General features: G+C 41.4%; 1 protein-coding gene and 1 long non-coding RNA gene across 2 annotated transcripts; one reads left to right on the plus strand and one right to left on the minus strand.

The window, feature by feature from the left end:
* The first annotated feature begins 2,382 nt into the window (after nt 1-2,382).
* On the plus strand, nt 2,383-9,187 carry LOC114770424 (uncharacterized). Its single transcript, XR_003743339.1, has 3 exons — nt 2,383-2,445; nt 7,755-7,823; nt 8,860-9,187. It is a non-coding gene; the product is annotated as an uncharacterized LOC114770424 (long non-coding RNA).
* Nucleotides 8,227-9,794, minus strand: dpm3 (dolichyl-phosphate mannosyltransferase subunit 3, regulatory). The gene is made up of 2 exons (XM_028964355.1): nt 9,751-9,794; nt 8,227-9,169 (listed from the first exon to the last, which is right to left on the minus strand). The coding sequence occupies exon 2, from the start codon at nt 9,109-9,111 to the stop codon at nt 8,833-8,835; it is 279 nt and encodes a 92-aa protein (XP_028820188.1). The 5' UTR covers nt 9,112-9,169; nt 9,751-9,794; the 3' UTR covers nt 8,227-8,832.
* Nucleotides 9,795-10,256: the final 462 nt, after the last annotated feature.

Genomic DNA, 10,256 nt, shown 5'->3' on the forward strand with positions numbered 1-10,256 from the left:
TTTATCTCTACTTGTTGTCAGGCTCTGACCCGTAAACACCCTCCCTCCCTCTTTCTTTCTCTTTTTCTCTCCGCTGCGCTATTAACGCCAGATCTAGCAAGAGTGGGGGAAACTGAATCATATAAAACCCGGCATTGCACCCTCCAGTTATATTTTTATTCAGAGGGGTTTGGGGGTGCTAATTTATAAGGACCCACTCAAATGGCATATTCTGAGACGCAATGGTAGTAGATGGAATTCGAACTTCTGAACTTGCTGGGTCCTTTTGGTCCATTATTTACCCTCTGGCCTATGACACCAACTACTTTATCTTATAATCTGTAAATCTTTTTTTTTTTTTTTTTATTGCTCCTGCGACCTCCAACGTGTGAAAGAACTCGCCCAATTTCGCGTGGAAAACACGGACCTGGCAACAAAGCGGGGCCTTCTGGCCGCATTGTTCTCCGGGGTCCTTCCAGAAGCTCCCATGCGGGCGTGACACTAAAACCAGCTGTCGCACCATTGACCAGAGCCGTGAGCGCCGCATGTGTTTTTTCAAAGTGACGGGCCATAAATTAGGGCCGGCAGACAGACACTTAACCATTCGACCCCGTCCTGAGGGCCCGAGGTCTGCGAACGCGACGCTGTTTTATGTCCGCGGCGACGGCGACGTTCACACCGTCTGCTGCACCGACGGCGACATTTCACCTCACGAAACTCCCTGCAAGCGTGTACATGCAAGCGCTGGAAAACCATTAAAGGCACGAGAGTCTGCTTAAAAAAAAAAAAAAAAAAAGGTGTAGTATACGCTGCAATACGGACATCTGCTGCAACGTTTGTGATGGTTTTGCTAACTTCATATTTTCAGCAGTTGTAGATACGTACCCATAATCAGACCCGACTTTAAAAATGGTAGTCAATCCCATTAAATGTTATTTAGTCGACATTTGTTATGAAGTCGATATTTTCTTGATCTACAGTAAAGGCAGTAAAGTTTGGACACCTTCTCATTCAATGTGTTTTCTTTATCTTCATGACCATTTACGTTGGTAGATTCTCACTGAAGGCATCAAAACTATGAATGAACACATGTGGAGTTATGTACTTAACAAAAAAAAAGGTGAAATAACTGAAAACATGTTTTATATTCTAGTTTCTTTGCTCTGATTACTGCTTTGCACACTCTTGGCATTCTCTCGATGAGCTTCAAGAGGTCGTCACCTGAAATGCTTATCCAACAGTCTTGAAGGAGTTCCCAGAGGTGTTTAGCACTTGTTGGTCCAGCTCACCCCAAACCATCTCGACTGGGTTCAGGTCCGGTGACTGTGGAGGTCAGGTCTCCACTTTTTGTTAAGTACATAACTCCACATGTGTTCATTCATAGTTTTGATGCCTTCAGTGAGAATCTACCAACGTAAATGGTCATGAAAATAAAGAAAACACATTGAATGAGAAGGTGTGTCCAAACTTTTGGCCTGTATTGTATGTCTGTAAGTAACATAAAACATTGTGAGCTTAACGGAAACTAGTAATAGGAAGCCCGTTAAATTAGGGTCCTAATTTAATGTCGTTTTAAAGGCCATTTGTTGCTTTACATGCATTTCAGACCTAATAATAATCCTCATCATCATAATAATAACACAATTTAGAAATCTGATCTTAGATTAAATGGCGAATCTTTGTGACAGTCAAGGCTGCATTCACACACTGGATGATCAGCAGCATTACTTCATCGCACTTTTAACACGGTTGGACCTGAAGGGGAGAACTGTGCTGTTTTGGCGCACCGTTTACACAGAAGTATTATGCAGTATTATTTCTGTTGTAATACTATAGAGGTTATGCTCATTTTAAGGGGGTGGCTGTTATTTACTTCATCCCGAACACACACGTATGGTCAGGATGACAAATGAGTTGTTTGTATGCGAGGGACACCGAATGCAGCCATAATCTTCTTGCTTTCCTGAGTAGTGTTTGTTCAACCTCTCTGGTGCCCTGTGGATTGTGTGGATGTCATTTTTTCTTGATTTATGGCATTTTCGGTGCTTGCTGTGACCAGTGTTGTTCCAACATGCGTAATTACTGCAGTAAAACAAACAGCTTTGAGCTGATCCCTGTGGAAACCAGGGGAATGCAAAATGACACTAAGACAGTTGTCGGAGGCGTCTGACTAGAAGTCCAACTTGTGGGAACTATACGTATATACAAAACCTAAAGCTTGTTAGGAGTGAAAACGGTAACACTTCCACCAAAGAGCAGAAACACTTCCTGCAGATTCCAAGGCCCTGGGGGTGATGGTTGCCCGCGGTCACATCCTACTGAGAGGTGACCACACTGAGAAAGATAAAGCTGGCCAAGCCTGAGTCACACAAGTCGGAAGAGCCTAGACTGGAGGGAGGAGCGAGCAGATGGCCGTGGAGTCTGGAGTTGGTCTGGCTGCCAAACTTGCCTGGTTACAGTTAAGATGTGAGTTCTCCACAGGAAACATTGTTGCGGGGAGAAAGATTATTCTCATTTGACCACTAGGGAAATGTATTGAATTAATGCTGCAACGTCTCCTTGAGAACACGTTTAGCATGGCCTGCAATTACGCTGTGTGCCCGATATTTTCAAAGCATCATAAAAAGGCTTCGCACTTCGGAACAACAACGTATGGTCAAGTACGTCCTCAAGATTTACATTTTCTGATGTGTAATTGAAAGTGGAGTGGTTGTGAAACACTGCAGCACAGCACACAGTGACACAATGAAATGTGACCTCTGCTTTTAACCATCACCCTTGGTGAGCAGTGGGCAGCCATGACAGGCGCCCGGGGAGCAGCATGTGGGGACGGTGCTTTGCTCAGCAACCTTCTGGTTACGGGGCCGCTTCCTTCTGTTTCAGGTTAACATCGTCTCCATAAACTTCAAAATTGGAAGAGCGTATAGCAATGACTGACAGCTCACACGCACACTACTGTCATATGTCAAATAGCTACATCATCCAAAAATGCGGCATAACACACAAAACATCCCAAACAAAACTTAAATGATTTTTGGGCTCCTCAATACCCATTCTTGTAGAGTGGTAGTAGCCTAGCAGGTAACACACTCACAACTGAACCAGACGACCATCAAGTCCCAGGTTCAAACCCCACTTACTACCATTGTGTCCCTGAGCAAGAGACTCAACCCCGAGTGTCTCCAGGGGGACTGTCCCTGTAAGTCGCTCTGGATAAGGGCGTCTGATAAATGCTGTTTATATGCCCTAAATATCAAATACAAAACCACCAAATCTGGCCAATCCAAACATGCAGATAGATTTTGTTCAAGAATTCTGATTCTGGCACGGTACTGAATGTGACGTTCCGGAACACTTTTAATGCGCGTCTTATATGATGCCTCTAAACGTACCTCAGTCAGTTTCAAACTTGTCGTGTCCAGTTCAGGCATTCAAAATTTAAACCATCTAATTCATTCCATCTACAGGAGTTTTGAGTGGAACCACTGCAGTCAGTGGAGGACATTGATTGCACGACGCAAAATGGAAGGAACAAACAGGAGCAACAGAGATGTTCTTACGTTTTATGGCAGGTCACCTGATCTACCTACAAGTAGAATCTTTACAAAGCGCACTGGGTGTTTCAGGAAACTGCCTGTTTGCAGCTTTTCAAGTTCTGGAACTCGTTCTTTTTTTTAGAAAATGCACACAACAGTTGCAAAATCTGGACACAATGGATTTTGCGGTTTTGCAGTGCTCCTGTGGATATCATCCCACAAGCCAAATGCATACAGCCGAGGTGAACTAAGCCGGGTTTAATTTACCCTGGTATGTGTGCATCTGTGGTGGACTGGGTCCTTGTTTAGGACGTGTTCCTGCAGCCAAAGATTGTTGAGCTGAGAGACCCTCATAAAAACAAGCAGGTTCAGAGAAAATATACATGGAACATTTTTGCAATATGATATCTAATTATTTTCATCATCCAGTTGTATATATATATATATATATCGTGATATAACCCAGTTTTGCAGACTTGTTTCTGGAGAGCCCCACCTCACACGCACGCCGTCAGAATGGTTTTCGTCCAACCCACATTCTTCACATGCTTTCAGACCGCCGCATTCATCCTTAGACAATTAATGTTGACCTATGCCTAAAGTGAGGTTGGAATGAAAACATTTAGGTGGGGGGGGTCCCTCCAGGATGAGAATTACTATTTCGTTTTTTTCCATACGAATGGCATTGCTTGGCTCGGGTTGACTCGGTTTGGCCCGTCAATCAGGCACAGCTTGTGTCTGTGGATTATCCTCCAAATGGGCACGCCCCATCTAGTCCATCATGTTGCTGAATGATGATTGAACACAAAGGACATTCAACAACATTAGATGCGTTTAAAGATGGCCGCAGTGCAGTTTGGTCCTGCTCAGGAGAGGGTTCGAAATGAATGGGAAATGCTAATTATCCCAGCTCTGTGCCAGCATGGCCAAAAAAAGTGGTAGTAGGACGAGTATTTACCACAGTATATAATACCATGTAAAAGTTTAAGGACATTTTGAAATGTCCTCATTTTTTTGTCCATTAAAAAGACATCAAAGTGATGAAAACTTAGCTGTAAATGACTCCGGTAGCTGTAAATGATGTGTTGTGTTCATTAACCGAAGTGCATCACTTTAAAAGCTTCATTCATTATTACAAAAACCTTTTCAATTATTTTAGAAGCACTGAAAACAGTTGCACTGATTAAAGAAATTGGCCAAATATTTAAATGACCAACTTTGAACAGTATTGTATATATGTAGAAATTATTATTATTATTATTATTATTTTACATAATAATACATAGCATCAACAGAATATGCTATTCCACTGCATATCTTTTTGACATGGGCATTAATCAGTACTGGAATGTGATTAAGATTATGCAACAGCATCAAACCCACATTGAGCACATTTTGCATAACAATATAGGTATAAATATAAATCTGTTCTTATTTAACATCATTTGAGTGGTTCAAAAAAAAAAAAAAAAAGAAGCTGGTTATTGCTTAAATGCAAAATACTCAATTCAAAGTCTGCAATTTGAGTTAAACGTATCGTTAACTCTGGTTCTGTAGGCACGCTCGTCGTATGTGCCTTCAAAAGGTTCAGTACCAAAGCTAGAAATATATTAAGCAGTTTTGCCAAGTTATCAAACAAGGACTAAGGCCTTTAACAGCTCACTTCCTGGAGCTTTTTTATAAGGAGGCTTATGAACATTTCTGTAAAACGTATCACCGTGGCACTTTACTTAATTTATAATGGGGTTACAATGCAGCAACATTCACAGTTAATCTGAAATCTTTAATGCATTCGATCATTTATGCAGTTTAAGCCCAGGACGCAGTGTGGGCTGGTTTATGCGTGGTTTGTGTTGCCCAGGTGATAACCTGAATAATGGGTCTTCTATAGGACCCTCTATAAGGTGGATTTATAGTAATGCTACATGACATACCGGTTGAGGTATTATTGAGGTATAGGTATTATTTATTTAAAATTCTTTTGTTCTGCTAAAAAAACTTAATGTAAATTAATTATTAACAGCCCATTAACAATGTAAAATACTCATTATATAATTTCTCATGTTTTAATTGTCCAGATGTCATTCAGCTCTGGAAAGGAATGATGATATTTCCACAGCATGTTTAGAGGGGAACCTTGACGTTCCCTGCTGTTCCAATTCATCATTTGTCCTTCAGTCGTCACACTTAAACAACATTTAAACAATTTACAGACCACTCTCAGCATATACAGATGAGGAAGAAGGTACTAAACGTCTAAACAAAGACCAGAATCTGGTTTATGCTGAGGTAATTACATGGGTAAAGCTTGATTTAAGTTAAACAAGCACTAACATAAAAATCCCCCCATGTTGTGTGCTAATGACGGAGACACAGCAAGAGACTAACAGTACATTGCAGGCTCATTGAAATTATAGGCTCAAAGTAAAATAATAGTGTGAAATATGAAACCCCGCCTCCCTCTCCAGAGGATTTATAAACCCACATACGGCCCCAATATTTACACGAAGTGCAGCGACAGAACATGGCTCTGGCGGTCCTCGCGTTTACTCTGATGGGATTTAATTGCTTTGCTGTCTTGATGTGAAACACCCGCGATTTAAGGCTAAAATCATTAGGGTCCACCTCTAAACCGCTTTGAAGGGGGTGGGGAGGATTTGCCACTATGCGAGAACCACAGAGCCCTGTTGTAAACTGTACGTGACATTTGACCCCTTTATGGAGAAAGGCTACACATAATAACACTGGAAGGATTATGACGTCACAGTCATTACATCTGCATGTTTATTCATGTGAGACAAAAGGAGATTAAAAGGGCGCAATAAAGGAATTGTAAACAAGTGACATTAACATTCATTATGAATATCCTACTCCAGTACCACAGCTAGCACAGGGTCCGAAAAAACAAATATTATCATTATGTGTCCGCCTCTGGGAATACTGCAAACACACAGCAACACACTGCAACACAGCAATCATTTCCGGAAGAAGTGAAAGTGGCAGCACAGCAAATGGCGACACAACAAAATGTGTCCTCTGCTTTTCACCATCACCCTTAGTGAGCAGTGGGCAGCCATGACAGACATGTCATGACATGACATGGAACCTTAGCAGTTCTGGATTTGAACTGGCAACCTTCTGATTACGGGTCCGCTTTCATATTCGCTGGGCCACCACTGCCCCATATAATGTAGGTGGACCAAATTTTGAGAACCAAGGTTTATACTTAATTGCATGGTGTCAAAATATGCAACAAACTGGATTCATATGTGCTTCTAAGCCACAGAGAGGTTTTTCATAACCCTCAAACCTTGGCATTCAACAACTTTAAGAAAAGGTGTTGTTAATTTAAAAGTCATGAACGTCTGGTTCAGACAGCTTGAAAGAATCAGGAGGCATAGCCCTGCAGAACACGAGCATCATTGGTCCACTTCTTCATCTGTTCACTTGAGCCTATTACTTTGACAAATGTTTACGGCAGGCTAATAAAATTTTTTTTTACAATTTGTCAATGGTTCAAGTCCTCGAGGCACAAATGTCGGCGTAACTGAGCATTTAAAAAAAAAGTGCAGTGATTGTCATTGTGAAATGTCCTCTGCTTTTAACCATCTTCCTTGGTGAGCAGTGGGCAGCCATGACAGGCGTCCAGGGAGCAGTGTGTGGGGACGGTGCCTTGCCGGTTCAGGATTTGAACCGGCAACCTTCTGATTACGGATCCGCTTCCTTGCTTGCTAGGCCACCACTGTCCCATTATACTAAGAATGTAATTATTTGATTGTTAACTAATATTTTAAGCACATATGTTTTGCATCTGCAACTTGATTTTACTAAATGATATCAAATTTTCAGCATGTCTGGGCAAAAAGTGGTGCAGACCACACATTGCGATTGGTCGAGAGTTCAATCAGGGACAACTGATCACAATAAATATCGTTCCACTCTGTTCCAACCACAGATGAGCATCTGCTGTTTAATGACTGTTGCTTAGCAACAAAACCAATGGTAGATGGAGTGGTTTTTCCAGCACAGGCGCATTTATTGTCACAACAGTAATATTGCGAGATAAAATGGGCTTTAAATAGCAATAACACACTCAAGGTTATTTGCACTTGTGTTCTACATTCAGATGTGTGATGAGGTTGAGTGCCATTTTTTTTAACCATTATATGACGTTGAGCAAGGTATGGATTTGAACAGGCATGTGTGTGCAATAAACTTCTTTTTTATTATTTCTTTCAGGATCAACATCTGTGATGCAGAAATTCCCACAGCAGCTCAAAGCTTGGCTGCATAATGATGCATAGTGAGGTCAGCCCCTCCGAGCGCTCACAACTTTTGCAGATTGCTCAAGCAGGAGAAACGATTGCCGTTTTTTCATTTTCAACAGCTTGCTCCAACCTGCAGGGCTTGATATCACGGAGCTTGAATGGCAGCCAGTCAGCTCTGGGGCGGAGCTCTTTCTTCTGCCCAGACTCCAGAGTTGTTCTCAGCCCGTAACGAGGTCTCCCCTCGAACCAAGCTTTGTTTATGCTCGGCAGGGGGGGATGAAAAATGAGAGCACGGCCCTTTTAGTCTTGGAGGGCCACAGAGTATCAGATTAATCCCGAAGCGTCATAAACACAGCCATCCTGTATGCGTTTAGCCGTGTTGGGATTACAGATTGAAAGTCTGCGCATGGAGGGAAGAAAACCAAACAGAACATGTTGACACATTTCTGAGCGAAACGTCCCTACGGACTTTATTTTCTTGCAAATGATAAAGAACAGCTCGCACCCATCCATGAGTCATTCGAGCATCTAATGCATCTCAAACTCTAGAATAGTTCATTACAAGCAAATTTAGAAGAGATTTAGACGTGAAATCATGACATCTTAACGTTAATGTTTTCCATTAAAACGCGCACCCGCATAATTACGTTAATTTAGGAGAGAGAGATTTTATTCAGTTATTGAATCCCCTTTAATGCAGAGTGATTGATAATCTCTCTCGGAAAGAAACCATTCATCATGTACATGCTACACCAACAGATGAACTTGTTCACTGGGGGGGGTGGGCTCCATCTTAAATGAAGTGTGCTTTCATCAGATCCAGCACTGCGGTGCAATGGCTGGAAGAGGCATAAAGCCATGATTACAGAATGTTTCAAAGATACCACGTCACATACTTTACCAGAAAGCTGTGAAAAGGCAGTAAATGAATTTGAATTTCAGCACAAACCAAACATGTCTGGCAATTTTTTTGCAACAATAAAGTGTAACAATATGCTTCCAAACATCCGGTAAACAGGTATAGAAAATGTCCAAAAGTTTATACATGTCTACATCTTCAGTCCTTTTTGCTTCAGGTCCTCTTTTGCCTCCTTGATCTGAGCCTGCAGCTCCTTGGCTGCGTCCTCACAGTCATTGAAGGTGGCCACCCTGTAGCCCACAGTGGCCAGAGAGTAGCAGCCGAACACCACCAGCAAGTACACCGGTATCGGCCATGCCACCTCTTTACAAACCGAAGGTAGCTGCAAATCCAGCAGGTCAAAGGTCACCAGTCCCCAAGCGATGCCCACAAAAGACACCCCAAGCAGCCACTCCAGGAGCTTGGTCATGGTGAATGGGATCACAGAATGGAGAGGAAATTGAGGACCAACTTGTAATTTCCCAAACCTGCAGGGTAGAATAAGAAGAAACCATTCAGAAGTACTGGCGACGTCTGGTCACACACATTCTGCAACTTATAAACTAGAATAGAAAAATAAAATGAATAATTCTGCATTGACTTTTTGCCACATGCTTTACAAATCATCCCTGTCTTACATACATTTATGATACACATATGGACTCCTTACTACTGCAACAAGATGGTAAAAGGAAAAATGTAATTCATTTTGAATGGTTATCTGAAAATCTAGAATCTTTTGCAACAAAGGTACGTAAATATAACTGTAGCTAATGTGTTGAGTGTTTAACACGAAAAGTAATGTAAAAGGGCTAAAAAACAAACGATGAATGCCAAATTAATAAAACAGAAGAAATTCCATAAAGCGCGTTATGATCTAAACACAAATACATCGTTTTAAAACGGTGCGGAAGAGCAGACGAACAATATGATCCACTCTGAAACTTATGCTGACTGCCAACATCTTCAAAACCACAAGCAATACGCGCGCATTGATAAAATCTGGCAAGTTATGTTTAAATCGTAGTGAAACAGCAATTTTATGAGCTAATCCGATTCCGCATCCTACCTCTAATATTACGCCAGCTCACTACTACTGTGCCGGTCGCGGACTTAAGACGTCATCAAGTCCTGTAGAATTCTGGGTAATGTAGTACGTTTGATTTAGTGGGCGCTACTGAAGTGCACTAAACAGCTATTGGGTAGGCAAATATTTTTTAACAAAAAAAAAAGATGCATCAGAAGTGAATTTTAATTATTCTTACATAGATCTGCAATTTGACATTAAGGAACATCGTTTTTAAAGTGTTCCACAATCTTTTCATGTACGCTTTGACAGATTAGAGAGCCTTTGCCCATCATTACTTCTGAGAGACTCTGTCTCTATAAGACATCCCTTTTATAGCTAATCATGTTACAGGCCTGATATCAATTAACTTAATTTGTGGCTAGACATTTGTCCTGCTAAATCTTTTTAAACTTTCTTGCTTTTTCAGCCATTTTCATCCCAAATCTGAAATGACCTATTTAGTTTCCCAGTTTGAACATTTATGTTATCTGTGTTTTGTAATGAAT

The sequence above is a fragment of the Denticeps clupeoides genome, chromosome 20 (assembly GCF_900700375.1).
Source record: "Denticeps clupeoides chromosome 20, fDenClu1.1, whole genome shotgun sequence".
Taxonomy (NCBI): domain Eukaryota; kingdom Metazoa; phylum Chordata; class Actinopteri; order Clupeiformes; family Denticipitidae; genus Denticeps; species Denticeps clupeoides.

What these genes read in the sequence shown, in the direction of transcription:
- dpm3 (XM_028964355.1), bottom strand. Translation starts at nt 9,111, where the DNA reads ATGACCAAGCTCCTGGAGTGGCTGCTTGGGGTGTCTTTTGTGGGCATC.